Genomic DNA, 24,416 nt, shown 5'->3' with positions numbered 1-24,416 from the left:
TTTACTGCTGTGGTTTTACTGGTTTGGATGAAACTGGTGCTCATGCCCATTCAGGGACTGCTCCCTGGCTTTTAGATATGCCCTGGGGAGCAGGACTGCAGCTGGCCATGAGGGACTTGCTTTGCAAAGGGCAACAAGCAAACAGAAAAGTCTAGCAACCAGCTTGATGCCTTAGGATTTCAGCTTTTGTATTTTTCAAATCCTGTACTGCTTTAGTGTCTAACTCTGAACTCCATACAGAGTGTTGGCTGCTGTCTTCTCATTTTGGTCAGACAAAACAATCCCTCTGGGCCTGAAACTCAAGAACACCCTACAGCCTCAGACCCCAAAGAGTATGAACAAAACTGAAATGGGGGGAGCAAACTCTGGGAGTAAATTACTTCATTACCTGAAGCTGTAATTGGAGGATTAATCCCTGATACGTAAATGGACTAAAATTATATCTGTCTGAAAAACTCATGACCACTGTCCATCTTAGGTGTAGCGCCTTGGAGAATTTTGACTGCCCAAGGTATGCCTGTTGAAAGCCTTCAAAAAATACCCTTTTTTATCCTCTTAATCTGGTCTAGCCTCTGTTCTAGGCAGCCACTCCAAGGCATCAAGCTGACTTGGCTGGCTGCAGAGGGAACAGTGGTAACAAATACCTGCTCTTCCCAACAGCACCCACCTGAGACTTTTGGGTGTTGCACTTGTGGCATTGATTATCATTAACTCGATTGTGAGTATCAAAGACTTTTCACTGATGACTTCTCCTCTTTTCCTCTGCTCTTTTCCTTTTGATACCCCTCTTTGTTAGACAAATGACCCTGTCACCAACATCTGCCACGCTGCTGACAAGCAGCTCTTCACTCTGGTCGAGTGGGCCAAGCGCATCCCCCACTTCTCCGACCTGACGCTGGAAGACCAAGTCATTCTGCTCCGGGCAGGTAGTGTCCCCCACCTGTGGCTGTTCCTGCTGCCCCTGTCCCTTCTCTGGGCTGTGTGAGAGCCAGCCAGGCTGGATGGTGAATGTGCAATCCTGAGTCAATCCATTCCTGCATGTCCCGTTCTGAGATGTGATGAGAGGTTGGCAGAGGCTGTGGATGGGGCAGTAGAATCTGTTGTTTGTAAAGAGATTGCAGGTGCTAGGAATATGTTTTTTAGGAAGAAAACACAGAATATTTTCCCCTTTTCTTTTTTGTAATTTTGATTGTTTTCCCTTGAGACAGTTTCTGGTCCTTGCTTGCTGCTAGTCAGGGTCATCGAATCATAAGGTATCCTGAGTTGGAAGGAACCTGCAAGAATCATCAAAATCCAACTCCTGGCCCTGCCCAAAACAACCCCAAGAATCACACCATGTGCCTGAGAGCATTTCCCAAATATTTCCAAGGGCTTGCCCACCCCTTGCAGTGTTGACAAGGGGTGCAGCTGGTACCTGGGGTGCCAACTCTGCCCTGAGTTTAGTCCAAAGCCTGCAGTGAGAAACCACCTCTGCTGCTCCATGTGGGACTGGTTTTTGGCCGGACTGCCTGACGTGTCCTGCACTCCTGTGCTTGCAGGCTGGAATGAGCTGCTCATTGCCTCTTTCTCCCATCGCTCGGTGTCGGTGCAGGACGGGATCCTGCTGGCCACGGGCCTGCACGTGCACCGCAGCAGCGCCCACAGTGCCGGCGTGGGCTCCATCTTTGACAGGTACGTGCCTGTCATCCCCCAGCAGGGGTGGCCAGGCTGGCTCTGCCTTCCCCTCTGAATGGGAAACAGGTCCTTAAGGGGAACTAGAGCAAACCCTTTGTGGTTTGGGGCAGAAGTAGCTTGGAGTGAGCAGGGGATGTTTGACTGACTTAAAAAAACTAGAGTGGGGTGAAAGCACAGTGGGAAGGGATTTGCAGCTGCAGAAGCAGATGTTGGGTTGGGTGTGCAGGGGGAGGAATGCTCCTCTCTTGAGAGTATGCTGTGGCTGTATCTAGGCCTAATATTGCTCACCAAGAGCTGTAGATGGCAAAGCCTTAAACCCCAACTTGCTTGTGTAGCAAATGCACACACATTATCCCTGCTGTGCCTGCTCCCTGCCTGGCAGGACACTGCCTCACCACTCCTTACACACCTGGCACGTGTAAGGACAGTGCCCATGTTTTGCACCACACAGTAAAAAGTGGAGAAAACCCATGTGGTTTTCCTTGAGTGAGTGCAAATTGTGAGTGCTGTGTGCTGAACAAAGTGAGAACAGGAGCAAATTTGATGCTCAGGTCCCTGGATATTGCTGATGCACTTGTAGAACAGCAGTGTGGGGCATGGCTGTGCCTGAAAGATGCCTCTCTTCCTGCAGAGAAGAACTGAGGGTATTCCCAGTGCCTATTTTCAGTGGTCTCTGATTGTCTGCTCACCCATGTTCCCCACATGCAGGGTTTTGACAGAGCTGGTGTCCAAAATGAAAGACATGCAGATGGATAAGTCAGAGCTGGGGTGCCTGCGAGCCATTGTCCTGTTTAACCCAGGTAAGCCCGAGGCTGGGGACAGTCCCAGGTGACAAACACTCCCTCTGGGCCACAGCAGGTCACTGTGACAGTGAGCATCAGGGCTGCAGACAGATTTCATGCTTTGGGTTGGAAGGTTCCTCGAGGATCGCGTCATTCCACTCCCCCTGCAATGGGCAGGGACAGCTGCCAGCAGACCCAGATTTCTCCCAGTCCTCTCCTGCCCATGCACAGACCCTTTCCCCACCTGTATTTCCTCCCTTGACCAGATGCCAAGGGTTTGTCCAGCCCCTCAGAAGTGGAATCCCTGCGGGAGAAGGTCTATGCCACGCTGGAAGCCTACACGAAGCAGAAGTACCCCGAGCAGCCAGGGCGGTGAGTGCCCCCGGCAAGGCAGCGTGATGCCCACCCTGGAGAGAGAGAGGAGCCTGGCTGTGCTGGCTCTGCCTGAGCCACAGTGCCCAAATCCCCAGCCTTGAGGGTGCCGTGGAGACGGAATTTTGTTGCTTTCCAATCCAATCCTACCCTCTGCTGGCCGAGCTCTTGAAGCGCCGGCAGCTGGGTTGGTGCCCGCGGAATCTTCTGCTGGTCTTGGCTCTGGCTGTCACCACAGGCACTGCAAGTGGGCTCTGGGCAGGGGGAACAGGGAACAGGCTGCCAGCTGCACCCCCTTCCAGCTGTGCCTCCAAATGGGAGGCAGTGCCTGGCAGCTGGGGGGCTGCACATCCTCTGGGAGCCTGGGGAGCTTTTGAAGACAGATTTAGATGGTACCGTGGAGATGTGGGTCTTGTAAGGTGCTAAGATGCTCAAATCTGGATGTATCTTCTTTTTTGTTTACTTTCTTTCAAGTTCTAAAAATGCCAAATTCTGTTTTGGAAAGGTACATATTCCCACCGCACGAGGTTTATGTAACAAATGCTTATATTGAAAGCTGAAGGGTATCTAAGTCTGAGAATGCCCCAAAAGCATTTTTTTGGGAGAATCTGGGCCGGTGCAGGCTTGGAAATAGGTGGGAGAGGGCAGCCAGTGACTCCCTTGTGCCTCTGACTCTGTTCTTTCCCAGGTTTGCCAAGCTCCTGCTGCGCCTGCCGGCACTGCGGTCCATCGGGCTGAAGTGCCTGGAGCACCTCTTCTTCTTCAAGCTCATTGGAGACACCCCCATCGACACCTTTCTCATGGAGATGCTGGAGACACCCCTGCAGGTCACTTGAGGGTGTGTCTGGCCGGAGCCTGGCCCCCCGTGCCCCTGCACAGCCTCCTGTCCCTGCGAGAGCTCCAGAGATGTCCTCCGCCCTCTGCTCCTCCTCGGTGGGATTGTCGTGGTTTTGTACAGCTGTAAATCACCCCCTCGAGCTCTCCCTGGCCTGTCTGGGGGGGTCACAGACTCTCTACCCAGCTAACCACCCCCCTGCCCCCCTGTACAGATAATTGCTTTAAATTATTTTTTCATTCTCAATAAAAGTCAGCAAAACAAATAAAATGTTATGAGCGAGGCACTGATTGGAGCTGGCAGAGCAGTGTCCTCTTTTGATGCGGTCACAGGTCTGGCTTAGGGTGGGGCTGAGGGTCCCTCCTGACCCTCTTGGGCAGCCCAAATCAGGGCAGGAATGTCACTTGGGATATCTCTGCTTGTGCTGATGGACACAGTCCGCTGGCTGAGAGAAGACAGGTATTGCTCCATCTTGTCTCTGCTAAGGAAAGACCAAGAGAAACTTCTGCTGTGAATCAAAAGATTTCATTCCACCATCGTAAAAAGAAACTCTTGGACTCTTCGAATTCTTTGAAGTTCTAAAATAATATTTAAATTAAGTTTTTAATGTGTGAGAGGGTGGTTGTTTGGTTTTGGTTGGTTGGTTAGTTTGGTGTTTTGTTTTTCTTTTCTGACTTAGTCTTAGCCACTGACAAAAGAACCAAAATGTTTTATTTTGGTCCAGGTGGAGCATTTTGAAGTGACACAGACCTTGTGTGCTCGTGGATAACTTTCCATTTTCCTGAAACTTCACACACCCCATTCTTTTTTTTCCCCTCCATATTTCTGCTCTGGAAACAACTTCACCAACCCCAAATTTATAATCACCCACTTCCACGGGTGAAACCTGCAGGGAGGGGAAGAACAAGACCCTCTAACAAACCATCCTCAAAGGCTTGCCTGGTCTTTCTCCTGCTCCAACAGCACCGCCCATTGCAGCCGAGCTAACCAGAGTCAAACGAGTTAAAGACATTAATTTGTTCAATATGCAGCGCTTATCCTGGTGGGAAAATGTCCTCCCAGGAACCCAGCGAAACTGTCTGCATTATTATTCATAAAACAGGTGTAGTGTTAAGTGATCTGCCCCTCCTGACCCTCTCAGCAGACAGTGGGGTGAGATGCAGCTTTGTCTGTCCGCGTGACAGATTGCGACGCTGCCGGCTCGGGGAAGTTGGAGGGAGAGGAGGGCTGACAGCAGAGAAGGAAGGAGGATAAAAATGAAACGTTTTTTTAAAGCTCCCACACGGGGACATGATTCATTTTCCAGTTTTTCACTGAGAGGAGGAAAAGGTGAATTTAAAAGAGCAGAGAAAAAGAGGGAAAACCCCAACATTACGAAAACGCTTTAATTTTTTCTTTTCCTCCTGAGAAAAACCCAGGGAGAATTTCAAAACACATGAAAAGCACTGACCGAGAAGCTACTTTTTAATGGAAAAGGTAATGTTTTGGTTAAAAGAAAAGTGTTTAAATACAGAGAATACACAACCTGCTGATTGTAAAACTGTGGCTGGAATTTGAGAGGCTGCACACAGGCTGTGCTGGGATGGTGCCACACCACACTGCTGGTTAGATGAAGCAGGAGGCCACCTCCAGCCTGGGCTGCTCAGGCTTCCCCTCTGAGAGATGTAAACTTGTAAGAACTGGCCCTCAGCTGCCTGGGTTGGATTTCTTTTCTGATTGTTGCTGATCTCAATCCACTGTTTGTAAACAAACAGACCGCTGCCTGTGATATTTTGGAAGTGATAGGATGTGGTAACCAGAATGGGGCAGGAAGCCTCGAGGTGGCTGCTGGACACACTCAGTCTTAGCAGTCTGGAAGGTTACTCTCTGGGTTCTGGGCCACAAGGTCTCCAGGCTGCAGTCTGAGCAGGGCTTTGTCCTGTTTCTCCAGATGACTACTGAGTTTTTGGAAATAAAAATTAACACACAGCACACCACAAACTCCCCCACCCTCTGTCTGGCAGGGCAGAGACACCATGACTCTCCACGTGGCCCCTGTGAGTAAGACACCACTTGCTCATCTGAAAGTGCCACTAGCAAACCAATGTCCTCTGCAGAGGAAACAAGCCATGGAACAAGGCAGCTCCATCTGCAGTCACTGGGGACTGAGGGTTGATGCAATCTCCTGGATTTGGTCCCAACCCTTGGATCCCTCATTCATATTGTGGACCTCTCTGCAGGTTGTCCAAGAGCTGTGTCTCCCCAAGCCTTGCAAAGCATACGAGTGAGTCTTTGGACATCCTGAGGAACAAACCCCATAGCAGCTGGCAATAACTCACTGGTGTGGTTGTCCTTCTGTGAGTTGCTGCAGAAGAACAGCAGCTTGGCATGGCTGGAGCTTCCCCAGCCCTGGAAAAACCCAATTTTCATAAAACAGTAGAAATCACCATCACTGGTAAGCCAAAGAAAACTTTCTCCAGTCATTGGTTACCCCATGAAGCCCCTCATACCTCACGATTAAGCTCAGACAATTTTTCCTTTGCTTTGGGATTAATAAGCAAGTCAGACTCTGGGAATGACTGGTGCAAGGCCATTTTCTCTTTGCCACCATGCATCACATCTCATGAGTTTCCTGAGTTAGCAGCAGGTCCCCCCCACCATGGACAAGCTTTGTTCTGGTGTAGAGGCCAAATGTGTCAAAGCATTTATTAATTCTGAGCTGCTCCCTCTGCAATGCTTTGTTGAGGAGGCTTCAAGAAATAATGGAGTTTTGGGTTCTGTAGCAGCTGCTTCAGTTTCTGCTGAGTCTAACAACAGCACTTCTGGATTGAGAATAAAAAATATCTCAAACTAGAAAAGTTTGAGCTGGTTTAAGTTCAGTTTGACTCTGGGCTCCCTGATGGATTGAATGATTCAGGGGCACATCCTGCAGACCTGGCATGACTCTCAGACACCAGCAGTGTGAATCCAACTGAGTGCCCCCAACACTGACCTTTTCCCAAGGACCTCTTGTCTGAACTGGGCCCTGGACTGCCTTCACCATCTCACTGGATCTTCCCTGAGATACTCTCTCTGCTGCCTGATTCCTCTGCTCCTCCCCTCTACGTCCCTCCCAGCTCTCTGCTGTCCCATGGGAGGCCCAGCTGGGAGGCTGGGCTTGGTTGGTACCTCTTGGGGCACCAGAGGGAGCAGGGGGAAGAAGAAGAGGCTCCCCAGAGCTGCTGCTGATGGCAGCATGAAGCAATGTGTGTATCCTCTCTCAGGGGATGATGGCAAGGTACATTGTGGTGGAAAGCACAATAGAGAAGCCCTGATAAATCCCCAGGAGTTTATCAGTGTGAGTGGACAAAGACCAACCTCTATCTAAGCAAGGCTGCCACTCCATTTCTCTCTCCTCTCTTCCGGTGCCCTCTGTGCAATCAACTCTAGCTGAGACAGGCTTGGTCTGGTGGATTTCAGCAGTGAAACGAGAGGATTTCATCACCCCAGGGCTATCTGACAGCATGGTGGCTGTGGGCTGGTCTCTGGCTTGCCTCTGTGCCAGGCTGTGCCCAGCTGGCTGTGCAGCTGCTGATGCCTCTGAAGGGCTCTGGGGGTGGCAGAAGGACAGGGAGGTGTGCTCCCCGCAGGGGTGAGTGGCATCGAGGGACGTCTCTGGTGCTGGGCAAGGCTTTTTCTTCTGCGTCAAGCTGGCTTCGGGCATTGGAGGCACCTGGATGGTGCTGGCCCAGTGACTCCTGTCCCAAGGGAGGTGGCTTGTAGCCATCTTCTTCCTTGGTCTCCTGCCTGCCTGCTTCTGGGGCCAGCCCTGCCTGCTCCTGGGTGTTCCTGCATCTGCTTGGCTGGGCAGAGTTAAGGTGATGCTGGAGGAGGGATCTGGCTGCTGCTGTCTGCGGCCAGGGCAGCTGCTGTGGCTGTGGCTACCTGGGAGCTGAGTGCTGCTGATCCCCTTCCAGCAGTGAGCAGTGGGGACCTGCACAAAACGTGACAGCTGGGCAGCCCCAGCAGGGCTGGGGAAGATGTGCAGCCCCTCTGCCAACGTTGTGGCCTTGTTCATTCAGTTGGCAGCTTCTGTTTAATGCAGTTCTCCAGCACCACCCACTTTCTGCAACACCTGGCTGCCTGCAGACCCTACAGCTAGAAGGAGGAAGGCAAGACCTGCTTTTTCTCTGGTTTAATTCTCTTTGGCTGCTGGTGTTGCCCCTAGTTCAGCTCTGGGTAAGCTAATAATGGAAAGTGGTCCTCAGAGGCTGTAGTGAGCTGCCTGAAATACTCCCCCCATGTTTTGTAGGGCCACTGCCCATGTTGAAATTGCACTTTGGGGGGCTTTGGAGTGTATTTCTTGCATATTTTACTGGTTTGCCTGGTGATCACCTTTTGCACAAGGCCAGGTGTGCTCCAGTACCTCTGACCTGTGTGGGAGCTGGTGGACGTGTAAATCACGAGCAGCAGCACCCTGCTGCAGCCTCCCCAGTGATACACACTTGCCTCAGTCCCCAAACCTGATCTTCACAGACCAAGCTGGGAATTGTACACGAGAGCTGCAAGGTGAGACAGTCTCCAGACCCTCATTGTATAAGAAGAGGAGGAGGAAAACCATGGGGTGGCAACATCCTGGAAAGAATGACTTCCCTCCCAGCTGCTCCTGCATCTCTGAGCAGGGAAAATCAGGTGGGCAGTCTGAGTCTGCAAGCAAAGTGCCCTGCACCGGGACACAGTTTTTAGCAGTGCTCGTGGATGGTATTCCCACCCCACGGGGCTGCCACTCCCTGGCTGTGTAAGGAAAATCTGCCCTGCACAGCTCTGTGGGATGGACAGGGAGGCAGGAAGAGCAGCAGGCAGTGCTTGGAGCCCCTGGTCGTGCTGCAGTCCTTGCCGGGCTGGTGTGTTGGCAAGGTGGCTCCAGTGGATCTGGCTGCTCTGACACTTGGCTGTAGCTGCTCGGAGACCTTCAGGAGAGCCAAAGACAAAAGTGTCAGAGCCCAGTGCCTCCCTGCTGCAGCCCAGCCTTCCTGGATGTGAGTGGTCAGAGCTGTTTGACACTGACCCGTGTGGTAGTACCAAGGCTTTCCTGCCTGAACTCCCGGTGGAGTTATACTGGGATGCAGTAGGGCTGTCCCAGGACCGTGTTTCCCTGTCCCGTGGGATTTTGGCAGGGCGGTGAGCTGCCTGTGCTAACCTGTGGCCTCTCTCCTTCCTACGAATTCCCGGAGGACACGACCTCGGTCCCTGCATCACCCACGTCATCTGGGTGTGGGGAGCACTTGGTGACGAGGATGCCCCACAGAGAGGCTGGGAGCGCATCTGCCCCTGGTGCCAAGGTCAGCCGTGAACGCAGGAGGTGAGGTCCCTAAAAGCCTCCCATCCTCCGCGATCCTACAGCGGGTCCCTCTGCTCTGCGGCCGTCTGGGAGCGCATCTGCCCCTGGTGCCAAGGTCAGCCGTGAACGCAGGAGGTGAGGTCCCTAAAAGCCTCCCATCCTCCGCGATCCTCTGCTCTGCGGCCGCTTCCCTGCCCGCCGGCCGGAGAAGGGGGACCCAGCCCTCCTCCGTGCCGGGGAAGCCGCGGATCCCGTCCGGGCTGCTCCGGCAGCGGCAGGTACGCGGCCCCAGCCCCGCTGCAGCCCGCTCCGACCTGCGGGGCCGTGAAACTCCCCGAAAAACAGCGAAACCCCACAAAGCAGGAGGGAAGGGACAGCCGGGAAGGACGGGAAAGCGCCGGGGCTGCGGGAAGGCTCCAAGTTTCATCTTCCCCGGCCGGGCGGGACCGTTCCTCCGCGGGTTTCCCCTCCCCGAAACCGATGCGGTTTGGCGGAGACGGAGCTCCGCTTTCCCGGGGCCGTTTCCCCCTGCGGCCCCGCGGAACCGGCGCCCGGAGCGGACCGAGCCCCGCTCGGCGCCAGGGATCACTGGAGACGAGCCCTCCGGGGCAGCTCTCCGGCTTTGGTGTTGGGATTTTATTTCTTTGGTTGTTATTTCTTTTTTGTTTGCCTCCTTCCAGCACTCATTTTCTTTAAACACTCCCGGAGCAGCGGGAGCGAGGCGCCCGGGGCGATGCGCAGCGCGGGGGAGCGCATCCCCGCCGGGGACCGCCCCGGGCAGGGGACCGACTTTCCCCAAAAACTGCCGGCCTGGGCTTCTCCTGGAAGGGGGACTTGATTTCCAGCCGGTTTCATTACTGGGAGAGACGCTGTGGTGGGGCACCACCCTCTACCTTTTTTTTTTTTCTTTCTTCCTTTTCTTTTTCTTTTTTTCTTTTTTTTTCCTTTTCTTTTGTTTTCTTCTTTTTGGCTTTCTAAGAAAAGAAGGAAAAAGAAGCCAGGGAGCGGAGCGGAGCCGGGGCGGCCAGGCCGAGCCGTGCACCCCGGATCCGGGAAAGGCCGACGGCCCCTCGAGGCGTGGCGGGGCCGGTGCCTGCAGCCAGGCAGGAGAGCGGGGAGGAAACTTATTTCGAGTGGGGTGGAGAGGGGAGGGCAGGGGGTGGGGGTCGGGCAGGGAGGTATCAGCTCCAGGAAATGTGCCTTGGCAGCAGTCGGACGGGCGCTTCCCCGCAGGTTGGTGCGCTCCTCTCCGGAGCCGTCCAGGGAGCCGCGGCTCGCTCCGCACCCCGGGCAGCGCCGGCGGCGGGGAGGCGGGGGGGTGCGCTACACACGGGGAGGCAGGAGCCGCCGCAAGACCCCCCAGGAGCGGTGGCTGCCGACGCCTCTCCCGCCGGCTCCTCGCAGGAAGGCACCGCCCGGGCCGCCTCAGGTAAGCGGCCGAGCCCCGCCGACGGCAGCCCCGCATCCTCCCGTCCCGCATCCTCCCGTCCGCGGCTGCGGGGGCCCGGCTCCGGTGGCCTCCCCAAGTCGGGGCCGCGGGGTTGGGGGGCTGCTGAGAGCCCGGCCGGGGCAGCGGCTGCGCAGCCGGAACGGGGGGCCCGAGGGGTTCTCCCGTAGGGAGGGAGGAGGGAGCGCGGCGCCGGGAGCGGGCGGGCAGCCGGGGCGGGGAAGCCCCGGCCGGGGGCGGCGGGGCCGGCGGCCGGGCTGAGCGCGGTGTGTCCGGGCTGTGTTGGCAGGCGGGCGGCGCGGCTCCTCGCCCGGCCCGGCTCCCCACCATGCTGGACGGGCTGAAGATGGAGGAGAGTTTGCAGAGCGCCCTGGACCCCGCGACCCCCTTCTCCTCCTTGCTGGGTAAGTCGGGGCGCTCCGCTTGACCTTCTGGGGACCCCGTAAGGCGGGGCACGGCCGGGCGGGCCCGAGCGATGGATGGGCACGGGGGGTTCGGGAGGCCCGGGATGGCTTTTCCCGGCTCGTTCCTGCCCGGCGCCGCGCCGCTGCCTTCGCCCGGGGTGTGCCACCGGCGCCCGCCTTGGCTGCCCCAGCTTCGTTCCGCGATTGCATTAAATTGTGTGTCCCCCTAAACCCCCCTTGTAACGACGGGCTATCCTTCGTATCGAGCAATAAATAATTCATTTTTTCTTTTTATCTTCGTTTTAATATCGGTTTCAAACGGTCGCCCTCTCTCTGAGCTGCGGCTCCGCTGCCGCCTTTCCAAGAGGAACGAAATTGGGGGCGATGTGTCCCCCCCGGAGCTGCCCTGAGGCACAGGTCCCTCCTGGATTCCGCAGCAGCTCCCCGCACAGCCCCGTCCCCCCGCGACCCACGAGCCTGTGCGGGGGAAGCGAGAACCGCGGGACCCTCCGTCCGTCCGTCCCTCGCCCGGCCCGTGTCCCCGGCCGCCTTTCCCTCCGCCCACCCCAGCCCCCGGCTCCTTCCCCGCAGGCAGAGCCGCGACCCCCAAGTCGGTGTGCGAAGGGTGTCAGCGAGTGATTTTGGACCGGTTCTTGCTGCGCCTGAACGACAGCCTGTGGCATGAGCAGTGCGTCCAGTGCGCGTCCTGCAAGGAGCCCCTGCAGACCACCTGCTTCTACCGCGACAAGAAGCTCTACTGCAAGCTGGACTATGAGAAGTAAGTGTCGCTTGCCCCTCGGGGAGCCCCCCTCGCTCTGCTCTCACCGCCCACAAAGCCCCAGTGCCCTGCGAAAAAGCTTGTGGGGGGGACTGGTGTCCCGGTGCTGCTCCTCACTTCCCCTGCCCTGTGTTTCCCTGGAGGTGTCAGCCCTTGCTGTGCTGCACGGCGAGTTGTGCTTCTGCCCCGCGGTCTCGTTGCCCCCTGGTTCTCCCCTTTTCAGAGGTGTTTCGTTGTGCTCAGGTTATGTGTGCCCTGGGAATTGAGGATGTTTTGTTGGGAGCCTGGGAGACCCACGGTAACTCCTGGTCTGCGCGGGGACAGGGCCAAGCATTTTCCCCTGGATTTATTTTCCAGCGGAGCATCTGCAGGAGGAAAGTTATATCCTCCGTGACCTGGTCCTGGACGAGGCTGTTATCCTAATATCCTCACAAGCAGGGAAATGCTATTGCTCTCCCCCCTGGTTGGTGGGGAAACTGAGGCACTTGGCAGGAACCAGGGAAGGCCCTGCTGAACTTGGAGTGTTGACTGTCACGCAGAAGCTTTTCCTGCATCCGGCTCTGTGATGGTAAAGAAATTTGGGTTTTAAAGCCTCCCAGCCCTGACGTTTTCCCCTTTGGAAGTGTGGGGTTAGGGGGAAAGACAATGAGAAAATAATTTTTCTTTTTTAAAAGCAAAACCATTCCAGTGGGAATGGGGAGACGGCTGCTGAGTCTTTCCTCCCCTGCAGCTGCTTTCGTTTTTCCTGCTCATCCTGCTCTTGCTGTCCTTTCCGGACCCCGCTGCCTGGCCGAGTTTTGGAGCTGTTAAATTTTTGTTGCCTCTGGGCTGGTTGTTTCTTGAGGAGGGTGTAGGTGGGGGGCCGGATCCTTCGCTATGGCGATAGCACGGCTGTCGAAGCCCTGCAAGTTAATTCCCTTTTTTATAACCAAAACCAGTGATCACTGGTGCTCTCATCTCTGGCCTTTGCCGAGCTGGTGAGAGCGTGCTGGGGTCTAGCCCAGCTCCAGGCCTTCTTAAAGTTGGGGTTTTGAGGTTTGTGGGGTGTTTTTGGGGTTTCTTTTTGCGTCCTTTAAATCCTGTATTGTGGGTCTGAGTTTAATCACTATGGATACAAGGCAAATTGAAAGCAGAATTTGTGCGCGTGACCTTGTTTTCAAATGTTTACGAAAGAGCGGAAGAATTAGTGGAAAGGAGTGGAAAGGAGAGAGCTGCGCCATGGGGTGGGTTTTTGTCGGCAAAAAAATTGTTGAGATTGGGTGCGCTGCTTGTTTCTTTGTAGAAATTTGGCTACTGGTTCCCGTACATTTCCACCACTGTTCAATTCTTATTTTCTGCTTTATCCATATTTTTGTTTGGACCATCATTGGGGTGACTGTCACCCAGAAATGCCTGTCCAGCTTGCAGCACATGTGGATTTTACTCTTGACTGCAGCTCGTGAGCTCTTGAAGTGGCTCCAGCCTGAAACCCTCCTCTGATGTCTGTTGGCCGCGAAAGAAATCGGTGCCGCAGTTGGCTTCTTGCTGTGCCCATCTATCTCACTGTTGGGATGGACAAGGATGATTGCGGGAAAAAAATGTCACAATTTTTTCCTGAGGTCCAGTGATAGCACCATTTTTCCTGGTTATTTCCTGGCTGTGTTTGGGTTGGTGACTTCTGCCCGAGCCGGGAGGCTGAGGCTCTGTGACGGGCGGTTTCCCGAGGTGTGATGATTTTAACCCTAACTCGCTGCTGGCCTCTTCCCCTCCTGCCCCTGCCTGCTTCTTGCCATCATCTCATTGTCCCCTTGCATTTAATATTAATTATTTTAGCATGGGGGTGCCGGTTTGTGTTCCTTCTCCTTTCATCCACCCCGCAGGACTCTGCTGTGCCGCTGGTGTGATTCCTCACCTGGTGATGGCAAGGATGCAGAGCGGAGTCCCAAAGAACTGCTCCCTTTGGGCTCTGCTGAGCTTTATATAACACTCTTTATTTACCAAAAATGCTTCTTTCTTTTCCCAAATGCACGTCCTGCCTTTGGACTGAGCATTTTCCTGGGTGCAGGAGCACCGTGCCTCCTTGGCCGCGGTGTCAACGCCGATAGCAGGGATTTGAGAGCGAAAAGCACGGAAGAAGAGCCGCTGCTCTCAGACTGAGCTCATTATCTCGAGCTGGTTAATTATCACAAGTGACTGACACTCCTTGCAGTGGAAAGCCGCCGATCCTCCCGGTGGCAGCGCCGTAGCCGGGCTCCTGAGGCCTCTCCGGGTGGGAGGGCTGCGTGTGGAATGCTGGGGGTGTCAGGGAAGCAGTCGGGATCCAACCTGCCGCGGTCACGGCGTCGGGGTTCTGCGGTTGTGTTTGGTTGTGGTGTTTTTTGTTTGGGTTTTTTGTGTTTTGTTTTTTTTTTAAATCAAAAGAAGGGATTTCTCTTCCAGATGGTGAACGCTGGGGTGTTTTCCCAGGGACGAGTAGGTGCAGAATTTTCCAGCATGTCTCTGTGCTCTGTGTTTGAGCTCTGTTTGTAACAAGGCCGCAGAGGGTTAATGAGGGACGCGAGACAGCAGCTATGCCTTCAGTTATAAATACACCCATGGAAAGTGTTACGGATGGATTTAAGCGAGCATCTGACTCGCTGGACTCTAGAAATCGAAGAGTAATTTGTTAAAACACATGTTTTACATTTCTTTGTCTTTCACAAAGAGGAAGAACTTGGGAGAGGACTTGGAAAGGGATGGATTAAAGGCCGAGGGTGCCAGGTCAGGTCTTGGCATCTCTTTGGGGTGCCACGGCTCAGGGCCCATGGGCGGCTCAGATAGTGATGCTGTGTGGGAACCTGGGGAGTTGGGGGTCACTTGGAGCAGTTTCCCCAGCACTGACGGGGAGGGCTCCTGGAGAGGGACGGCTTAAGCCTGTGCCCCTGGGACGGAGTCTATTTGGAGCAGAGGACGCTCATTACAGAACATCCCGAATCCCGCGGCAGCCCCCGGCGCTTGTCCAAACCTGATAAGTCTCAACTATGACAAGGTTCAGTCTTTGCCCTGGCCGGCTCCCCGGCCGCAAAGTGGCCCTGGGGACATGCCCCGGCTGTGGGGCCCCTGTGGCGGTGGTCAGGGGGATGAGTTTTCGTAGTGGTGGATTTGGGGGTGCAACACCAAACCTGGCCATAAACTGGGAGAAGTGCTGGAAGTGATGAGAAGAGTGGGGCTACTCTGCAGCCTTAAAATCTGCACGAGGATGGGAATTGTTGAGCTCCCTCTTCCTTAGTGGTGTTTCACAGCAGGTTTGCACGGGCCGAGCAGAGCCAGGCACGTAGGGATGACCTGGAGGCACGGGAAGATCCCCACGGCAGGTTTGGGGGCCGGCAGCGCTGACAGCGGTGTGGTCATGACGGGGGGCGCAGCTGGGGAGCGTGGCGACGGCGGGACGGCTTGGCACATCCCCAGCCACGGCGCAGAGCCCCGGCCCCAGCCCCGGCTGGCAGGAGCAGATGGCCAGCACATCTCGGAGCAGGCCTGGCATGTGGGCGCCGGCAGTGGAGGGGCGGCTGCAGCCCCCGAGCCGCCACCGCCGTGCCGGGCTCCCCGGCCGAGGCAGGCAGTTGTGTGATGCTCGCCCTGTCTTCGCACGGCGTGATGGCTCTGTGCTCTTGCCAGCTTCCGCGCGGGGCTCTCCTTGCCTGCCTCCAAAATCCCTTGCTCCTAGAGTCACGGGCTTGAGCGGGTGCTGCCGCCTCCTCCTTCGTGAGTTAAAATCTGAAGTTGTGTCCGGCTGCAAAGGTAAAAGAAATAAAAACCCTTCCACCCTCCCGGTGCGCACGCGTGCGAAGGAGCTCGTTGGTGTTGGGTTTTAAAGTCGCACCCGATGCCTTCGCGTGGGGGATGAGCCTCAGTCCTCGGCAGCGTGGTCCTGCCAGGCCATGGATGGATCTGGGCTCAGGGTAGCCTCCTCTGGCCCGCTGGAGACTCCTCTGGCAGCTGCTGGTGTAGAGGAGGCAGGGGGAAGAGGTTTGGAGCTTGGTGGCTGTTTATCCTGCTTAACGTGGGTAATGTAATTGCGTAATTACCTGGCGCTGCTTCCCCAGCCCGGAAGGGCTGTGAGGGGAATAATCCCAGATGGATCGAATGGAGGCAGTGCTGGGCACTTCAGCACAGCCTGGTCCCACCAGCTGGAGAGTTCCTGTGGTGTGTTGGGTTTGTCCTGGGGTTTGCAGTCTCTCACCTTGCCTTCTCTCACTTGGAGAAGTGGGAATTTCTGTGCTTTTTGTGGTTGATGGGAGAGAACTGTCCCTCCAGAGAGCCACAGGTCAGCCCAGCTGCAGTCCAACATGTAGGGCATCCTGTGGAGAGGACGAGGCTGACTTGGGTTTCTCCAGCTGTCCAGGCACTGGGAGCAGTCAGGCTGGCCTGGACGGGATAGCAGAGCACACACCAGCTCCGTGGCACAACATCCCTCTTGGTGATCTCTCTTTCCTCATCTCTCAATCTTTCCCTCTAGTGCTTCCCATGCTTCTTGCCTGCTCTCCATCCTTTCCTAGCACCTCATCTCCTGTAGCAAACAGCCCTCTGTCCTCACGCACAGCTCCTGGAGGAACAGCGCTGACTCCTTGTGGGCTGGGAGGAGCGCGGCTGTGGGGCAGCTGAATCCCCACCAGGGATGCCGTGGTTGGTACTGGGCTGGGACCAGGCACCGCCTCTTTTGGTTTTTGTTATTAAGTCAACTTCTTGTGCTGGCAGGGGGTGGGAAGGCAGGGAAGCAGCGGGAGGGGTGTTACAGAGGCCACTGTGGGATCCATGCTGGAAATTCCAGGCAAGCTAAATAGGCCTTGCCTCTATCTCCACCTCTATCCTCTCATTCATGGGGCTCCCTCTTCCCAAAGGGAGCAAAGGAGAGATTTGGCATCTTGCCCCTTCTCTCGGCTCTTAATTAGATTTGTCTTAAAATTAATGTTTCATAGAAAGGCCTGGAAGTGAGTGAGGTTTGGCAGGTTGGAAGCTAGGCAGTCGAATAGACTTGTCAGCTCTCCCTCCGTGGTGGGACAGGGGTGCCTTTGGGGCACTGCCATTGGCAGTGGAATCCTGGAGATTGCAAGTCAGTGCCATCAGAGCCATAACCTGAGCATCCTTGGGATTCCTTATGGTTTCTGCCATCTTATTTTGGACATACCATGGTTTTTTTATACCTTTTTTCCCCCTGGTGCTCCCTGCTCAGCCCCCGATGGGGCTCTTAAAGCTGTGGGAATTGCTTCAGGTTTTTGCAGTCCTGACAAAGGCACCAAAAAGAAGTCGGCTGGGGAAGAAAGAGGGGTTTGTTTCATTTTGATGAGAATTTTGTCTCCACCAGCTGGAGAGACAGCTGGGGTCCTCTCCTGCCCCAGCTCGCCAGCCCTCGCCTCGCCGGCTCTTCACCTGCTGCAGCCGCCAGGCGCAGGGAGGGATTTGCCGAGCTGGGGGCTTCAGAGAGCCCCCAGTTGGGTTTGTCCTTCCTCGGGGAGCCCTCCAGCAGGCTCTGAACCTGATGGTGCAGCCAGGCCAGCTGATTTGGGCGCTGGGTGTGAGCTGTGCTGCCGGCTGCCCGGCGTGCGGGCAGGATTTGTGGTGGCCGCGTGTGCTGCCGGGGAGACTGATCTCTGCTGGCTGTCCCCAGCCCCGCTGGCAGCAGTGGGGTGGCCTCAACGTGCCCAAACCCACAGCAGTTTCTGATTCTCATGCTGCATGCTCACCCCAGGGTGTGGCAAGGGGGACCCTAAAGGCCTCTCTGCCTTGGAGCAGGAGAAAAGGGAATTTGGGGTCTAGGGCTGATCTCCTGCTGACAGGGGTGCAGGTCCTGCTTCTGGCTGAGAAGGGGGAAAACGCAGCAGTTTGGATCTGGATTCACAGTTCCCCACTTCTGGTGAACCTTGTGGTGTGCAGCCAGGGGGGTACCCAGCACTCGGTGCTGGAGCATGTCTGAGGAAGAGGAGACTACAGCCAAGGTGGAGGGAGGTGGGAATGAGAATTGTCCCAGGTATTTTTTTATCAAGATATTCTTTGTCTCTTTGTGCTCTCTTGTCTCTGGCTCGTGCCTCTGCAGATGCAAACACGAAGCAGGGATGGGGCCTGGGCTGGCGGACTGTGCCTTTATCTGAAGTTCAGTCAAGCACCTCCTCTGTAGCAGGAGTGAGGAAGATATTTAAAGCAGGGAGAAAATATTTGGATTTTACTAAGCAAAAATTCTGGGGTCAAGCCAGCTTAATTTTTTTTTTTTTTTAACATAAATGTGTTTTCATGAGAAATTTGAATTTCTGTGCATTTGAGATTTCAGAAGGGGAAAGGTGAGTGGGGCTAGCAGCGCTCTGTGTCGTGGCAAACCCTATGACAACTCCTAGTTTTGTTCCTCAATACTTTTATCCTGGTTGGAATCCTGCTTCCTGGCAGAAAGAATCCAGCTGGTTTGTGGTTATCTTCTCCTGGGGTTGTTGGCCCTCAGGGGCAAAGGATGCACCCGTGTTGTCTTACATGTCTCTGCGAAACCAGCAGGCATCTCATTGCAGCTCTGTTTGAGGTTTGATGTTTGTTTTTGTAGGTTTGTTTTTTTTTTAAGATGGTCAAACCTTGGTTGCCCAGGAGAGGGGTTCTGTAATTCCTGGCTTCCCACCTCAAATATTTACGGACAGCCAGATGCCAAAGCTTTTGCAAAAGGCATGGAGCAGGCTGAGCTGTGCCGTGCTGGAGCTGTGCAGGGCACAGTGTTGGGCTGATGGCACCCCAGTTCCCTTTATTTGGGGTTTTTTTTGTCTGGTGGCTCTGTCTTCTTGCTTATCTGGGAGTTTTCTGGGATTAACAGAATATTGTTAACAAAAGCTTGTTAGGGATCCTTCAGGTGTTCCATGTTTTGTAGGCTGGCTGGCTGAAAATGGGAGTTTCTCCCACAAATGTTGGAGTTTTCAGGAGGGTGACGTGTGAGTTTCTGAGTGCAGGGGTGAAATCATGTCATGTTCAGTGCAAATAATTTATTTTCTTCTGCTGCACTGTACTTGCATGCACCTACCTGTTTTCAGTAGAGTGTTTCAAGTGCCCATGAATATGATCCTGTTTTTTGGAGTCAGGTCTTCTGCACTAGTGCCTGGTCTGAGTACGATGGACCATGGTTGCACACAAGAGAAAGAGCTGACAGTTGGCTCTGTCACCCATGAAGTGGAGCTGGAAATACAAATCTAGCTTAAAAATGCTTCTTTCATCATCATAAATGCTTACAGCACCTTGCTGGGTGAGTTTGAATGCTGGATATGAGTCCTCTGTGTCTCTCCAGGTCTGCCTGATTTTTATGTCACGCTCCCCTTTGTGTTTTCCACCTTGGGCTACCTTGGACCAAAGGTGAGCCAGAGTTTGTGTTGCAGCTCCTCCCAGGCACAGATTGGCATGATTAAGGTACAGATTGACAGGAGAAGGCACAAATCACTAGGAGAGCCCCTCTCCTCTGTATCCCAGCAGGCAGCCACATTGTAGGATCCCTGTGGCTCCGTGGCTGTGGATGAGTGGCTCTCCCTGCACGGAGACATCCTGCTCTTCCTCGGGGCCAACGCCTGGAAGGGCAGAGGATGCTGGAAGGTGCTTCCTCAGCCAGCCCTTGTGCTTTGTGAGCACAGGGCTCAGCATTGATCCTCCCGAGCTGTCTCCATGTCACTGCTGTCCCTACATTGTCTCTCTCTGTTGCCCACCCCTCTCCTTCCCTCGTGGGTTTCTTTTCCTAACGCCGTCCTTGACAGCGGAACAAATCCCTTTTCACGGGACCATCGCTCCCCGGCCCGCTGCCCCCCGCCCCCGCCGTGCTAAATCCCCCTCCCTCTTCCTCTGGAATGACAGCCACCATCCCAGTGGGGTGGAGAGCCCCTGAAATCCCTCTGGGCAAGGTTCCCTGCCCTGTAAGGGAGCAAAGTGGGGTCTTAAAAGCGTAAGAGGCGAGGGCAATTCCTGGAGAATCCATTGTTTGGATGCAATTGATCTCTTTGGGAGGTGCATCCTCTGCTCTGATGTTGTGCTTCAGAGATCCTTGGATGGACCTGGAGCCTGTGTGTCCAAGGATTCCTTCCTTCCTGCCTGGGGCCAGTGGGACCATGCTATAAGTTGATTTTTCACTGCATAGCATCACCCAAGGTGGCTGAGCAGGAAGAGGATGGTGGGAATTTTCTCTTTGCTACTGAAAGCTCAGGGAAGCTTTTGGCTGGAAAAATTTGGAAAGGAGAGAGAAACAGGTTAAGGGACCTGAAGGCAGTTTTCAGCTGCAGCAGATTTTTTTGTTTGAAAGAGTCAGTGTTGTCATTTCTTGCCTCCAACCCCTGCCATTGTAAAATCATAGGGATGCTTTCTTTGGCAAAATTTCTGCTTGGAATTTGCTGGCCCTGCTAAGCCTTTAATTCTGGAAAACTGCATCTTAGTTATGAAAAGGGTTATTAACCCCTGCAGTGATTTGCCTGAATGGGAAGAGGGCAATGTCACATGTTTGCAGTGGCCTCCACAGGGGTGATTGAGATCAATAAATTCATGGGTGCTGCTAGTGGAGGTGGGCATTTGTTGAGGAATAGCTCCAGAACTCCTGTTGGTGAGTTCTGTGTTGAGCCTGGGTTGGAACTGTCCCCCAGCCTGCTTCTGGGGCACCTCTTCTGGGCATCTTTTCAGTTTCTGCTCTTGGAGAGTCAGCAGGAGAGGAGTGGATGCCAGCTGTGCTCTGCTGCCGGGTGTGTAGAACCCCAGCCCTGTGCTGGGTGCTGAGGAGGAGCTGACAGCCTCCTTTCCCCTTACAGACCACGTTCTGTAGGTTCCTGCAAGGGCTGAAGGTGAGGAAGAGGCTCACACAGGATTCAGCCAAGGCAAGGTCTGAATTGCCCCACAGAAATGCTGAACTCAGGTTTTGGCTACAGGGAGACTAAGATGTTGCTCTGAATGGTGTCCTTGAGCCCAGCCATCCTCTTGGCTTGGGTGTTTGCGGACTCTGGAGTGCTGGGATGGCTCAGGCTTTTGTGCCTGGAGTCTCACCTGTGCCAGAGGGGTGACCAGCTGGGTTGGTGATGGGGAGCTGAAATCCTGAGTGGTTTCTGTCCTGGCATCTCCTCTGCCCAGCAGCTCACAGGAGTGGTGTCGAGCAGATCCTTTTAAGTGCTGCTGTGGGTGTGGGAGCTTGGTTAGGAAATCATTAAGTGTCTGAAACTTCTTGATGCCTGCTCAGGTGGGCGCTGCTCCTTCCTCTGCACCCTTAATTCTGAGAGGCTGAGAGAGCAACCTCGGTGGACTGGCGTAAAAGTTTAATGAAGCTCAAAGCCTTGTAGATCAGGCTCTTTAGTCTGAGCTTGTTTCAGCTCTGGGTGTGGGAAGGAGGGTTAAGCAGAAAGGAGGAGAGGCTTCCTGCACGCATTACCTCAAGGACATTAAACCCCACGTTGATGGGAGAAGCTGTTGTGGAGATGGATTAGGAGAAAGTAATGAAAGAAGAGATCAGAGATGGGTGAGGGTGGGTGGAGGGCCCTGTGTGGTGAGTGTAGCTCTGTGTGAGATGTTTATCCTTGGCAGTGGGAAAGCTGCCAATGACAGGGACAAAGTTTTTCTGGCCCCTGCTGTGCCAGATGCCCTGTGCAGGCCCAAACCCAGGTGGTGCTGGCATGCAGCAGGACCTGGGTGGCTCAGCCAGCTCCTGTGGGAGATGCTCCAGCCTGGGGAGGGATGTTGGTATGCTGGTGTGTGGGACACAGCAAGTTCCATGGCATTGTTTTGTTTCTCCATGGCCAGCCAGATTCAAAGGCACTGATGCAGGAGGACGTGAAGTGATGAATCTGGCTGCTAAACCAGAGGCCCAAATCCCAGCTCTGCTGGGATGGCCCATCCCCATCCTCCAGAGGAAGTGCAGTTTCCCTGCCAATAATGTCTTTATGCTATTTCCAACCACATAACAAAACATCCCAGGAACTCCCTGAATCCTTGGCTTTGAAAGTAAGTATACCCCCACCTTGAACTGATTTATTTTTGCCTGTTTTGGCACTTCTGTCTCCAAGCATCAGCCGTGATCCTTCCCTCCCCAGCCTGATGCCTGCAGAGCACCATTCTCAGGCAGAGCATCCTCATTTTGGGGTGATGCTTTGCAGTTCTCCTTTGTCAGCCAAGGACGTGTGTCAGGCACATTGTGGGTGAGAAGTGCTGAGGAAAAAACACCCAAATCTGTGCCTTTCCCTTTAGTTCCCTTGTGCCAGAAAAGTGCAGCAAAAGTCAACCAACGACGCATCTTGCCGAAGCTGCATTTTTTTCTCCATGAGGATTAGTGGTTCAAGAGCGGGGATTTTCAAACTGACAAGCCCTTGGCAGAGAAATAATTACAGGCTTTTTTATCCTTTGTATTTCCTAAGTAGTTCTAAATAACTTTTTCCCTTGAGGCATTTTTTAAGTCTAAAATATGGGGGGAAAAATGTGAATTTCCTTAGTGTCCTTGAAAATATGCAAGATGTTTGTGGAGACTATTTAAGTTTCAGCTATAAGATTTTCTGCGTGTGTTTTTCGCTTTAACCACGTCCAATCAACCAAAGTTTCTTGGCTGGTGATGCTTCAGAAATGGATCTTAAGAACTGGAGGTGGAGGAAGATAGATGTGATCACTTCTTGGCCATCTTAGGAATGTGAGTTTTGCCTCTCCAGTGTATTCCCCGGGGTTTCTTACCCCACTCCTTGCTGTAAGAGAAGATTTCTGGGCCTGGTGGAGCAGGTTTTCCTTGTCAATGTCTATTATTTGATTCCTCCAAGGTGCCGTGTGTCCCTCTGGGAAGCCATGGCCATCCCCCTTTCCTCAGCATCCTGCAGCATTTCCAGGGGCTGCAGAGCCCAGCCCTGTCCTCTGCCGGCTCCTCTCCTTGCCTCTACCTCCATCCTGAATGCTTTGCACACTTTTTAATTTAAAAAACAGAGAGAGGGATGTGAAACAAACCTGCTGGGGGCAGCTCCAAGACACACATGAGCTTGTGCCTTTTATCCCTGGGAAAATCTTGTGAGTTTCCATGGAAGCCTTTAGCATGGTACCCTAATTTTCTAAGCACCTCTGTGCTGCACCGTGTTTCACCATGCCTGGAGCTCTTTCTACCCCTGCTCTTTTGCCCTTCTTGGAAGAGCCCTCTGGATGGTGCTGTCTCAAATCCCAGCTATTCCATGCCTAACCAGATATCCATTCTTCCCTAAGACTGAGCCCTGTTTGTGATGCAAGGGGGGATCTGGAGGACCCCCTGGTGTTTGCACTCCCTGCAATATCACAGGGCAGTGCTGGGGCTGTCTTATTGGCTCTGCTGTCAGGGCAGTGCTGGGGTGCTCCCCTGGGATTGCTGCTGCAATATTCCTGCCGTGGGCAGGCTGCTGTTAATAACAGCATTGCTCTACCTTGGCTTTATTAAGTGAGGGAAGCCTCCTTTCCTTACACTCCAGGCACGTCAGGGTCTGGCCTTTGGGGTGAGAGGGAAGGAGGTGGGAGATGAGAGGGGGGAGCGTTTGAAGTAATTAGAGATGCTTGCTGTAGAGTGGGGAATTGCCAAGAAGGGTGATGATATCTTAGTGAGGACCCTCCGCAAACCCCCACTGTGAGCTCTGCCTGACTCACCCCACTCCTCCCAGCCCTTCGTCTCCCTTGGGGCTGTGGTGTTTTGAGAGTGGGGTGGTGAATGCCTTGCTTTCCCTGTTCCCCCTTCTGCTGAAGACCCTTTTAGGGGACTTAAATTCTGGCTGAGCTGGTGAGGAGGCCACAGGGTAGCTCCAGGGCTCACAAAATCCCTTGTGCCCTGCAGATATGGCAGGTGACTCTGCAGGGGAACACATGGTGCCAGGAGGGGACCTGCCTGTCCTGTCTCCCTGCTGCCCCAGCCACCATTTCTCAGGGGAAGGGGTTTTTGGTTTTTTTTCTCGGCTTCCCCTGTCCAGACGCTGCGAATCCCACTAAAACTTTTGACTGGAGCAGGGATTACGTGCTCGGGTTTCAGCCCTTGTCTGCAAGTGGTGTAAACTTTCTGCTGGAGCTCAAGTGACATTTTGTGGGAGATAGGAGAGTATTAAATGTTGGTCCTTGCAGATAAAAATAGCCACTGGCCCAACAACATTTTCTGTCATCTTATCTTTGCTGCACCACGCTGGTGCTTCCAACCTGGGCTTTTCTCATCATCAGGTGCTGGGGGCACCCAAAGCTCCACCCAACCTGGCCCCACCTGAGCATCCTCACCTGGCCAGGACAGGGCTGGGCACTGGGTGTAGGGCTGAGGCCAAACTCCAATAGGAGCAGCAGCTCCTGGTTTTTGTGTTCTTGAGAGCTGGAAGGAAACAAACCAAACCCGGGAGCCCTCTCCCCCTGGAATCAGGAGTCCAAATTGCTCCTTGCTGCAAACCTCAGCGCTCCAGTGGGAGCTCCCCTGGTTCAGGAGTCCCCCAGTGCTCACACGTGGCTGCCTGTCTGTTTTTCCCGTTGCTGTGTTCCCGAGCTGATGTTTTTATCCTGAGGTTACAGCGGGGGCTGGCTCGGGGCCCTTCAGCAGCATCGGCAGGGCTGACTCTTGCTGCTCCAGCAATGCGGGGCTGGGGCCGGCCGAAAGGACAGGGAAGGAGAGGAGGAGGAGGAGGGAGTGGCAGGGTCTGGCTTGCTGCTGAGCTGTGACCAGATCTGCTGCTGGGAGAGGCTCTCTCACCCTGCCTGGCCTGCATCTTTCCCAGCTCTGCTTTGGAGCAGCATCCCTGTGCTCCACCTCCAAAAGCAGCTCTGGGAGAGCCCGTGTGTGGCTGGGAGAATGGCAGCAGGGACAAGTTCTCCTCCTGTTGAGCTTCTCTTCCTCATGGCTGGGCCAGGAAGTCCCCTGGT

At 54.4% G+C, this 24,416-nt stretch overlaps 2 protein-coding genes across 3 annotated transcripts in view; both read left to right on the top strand.

Annotated features, from left to right (window-relative positions):
• The window catches only part of RXRG (retinoid X receptor gamma), a 38,359-nt gene extending 34,437 nt beyond the window's left edge, over window positions 1-3,922 (top strand). The window contains exons 6-10 of one of the 2 annotated variants that reach the window (XM_041420080.1): window positions 797-926; window positions 1,539-1,671; window positions 2,383-2,474; window positions 2,723-2,828; window positions 3,517-3,922. In XM_041420080.1, coding sequence (XP_041276014.1) covers window positions 797-926; window positions 1,539-1,671; window positions 2,383-2,474; window positions 2,723-2,828; window positions 3,517-3,664 — 609 coding nt within the window. In that variant the 3' untranslated portion in view covers window positions 3,665-3,922. The remainder of the gene's footprint in view (window positions 1-796; window positions 927-1,538; window positions 1,672-2,382; window positions 2,475-2,722; window positions 2,829-3,516) is intronic. The other variant, XM_041420079.1, reaches the window with a different exon arrangement.
• A 6,815-nt stretch (window positions 3,923-10,737) lies between these two features.
• LMX1A (LIM homeobox transcription factor 1 alpha) overlaps window positions 10,738-24,416 on the top strand; it is a 41,444-nt gene continuing 27,765 nt past the window's right edge. The window contains exons 1-2 of the mRNA XM_041420109.1: window positions 10,738-10,813; window positions 11,405-11,591. Of these exons, the coding sequence (XP_041276043.1) occupies window positions 10,738-10,813; window positions 11,405-11,591 (263 nt within the window). The remainder of the gene's footprint in view (window positions 10,814-11,404; window positions 11,592-24,416) is intronic.

This window comes from Onychostruthus taczanowskii, unplaced genomic scaffold (genome assembly GCF_017590055.1).
Source record: "Onychostruthus taczanowskii isolate IOZ18803 unplaced genomic scaffold, ASM1759005v1 scaffold63, whole genome shotgun sequence".
NCBI lineage: Eukaryota > Metazoa > Chordata > Aves > Passeriformes > Passeridae > Onychostruthus > Onychostruthus taczanowskii.
The sequence above is the reverse complement of the archived record's forward strand: the minus strand, read 5'-3'. Positions and strand labels throughout refer to the sequence as shown.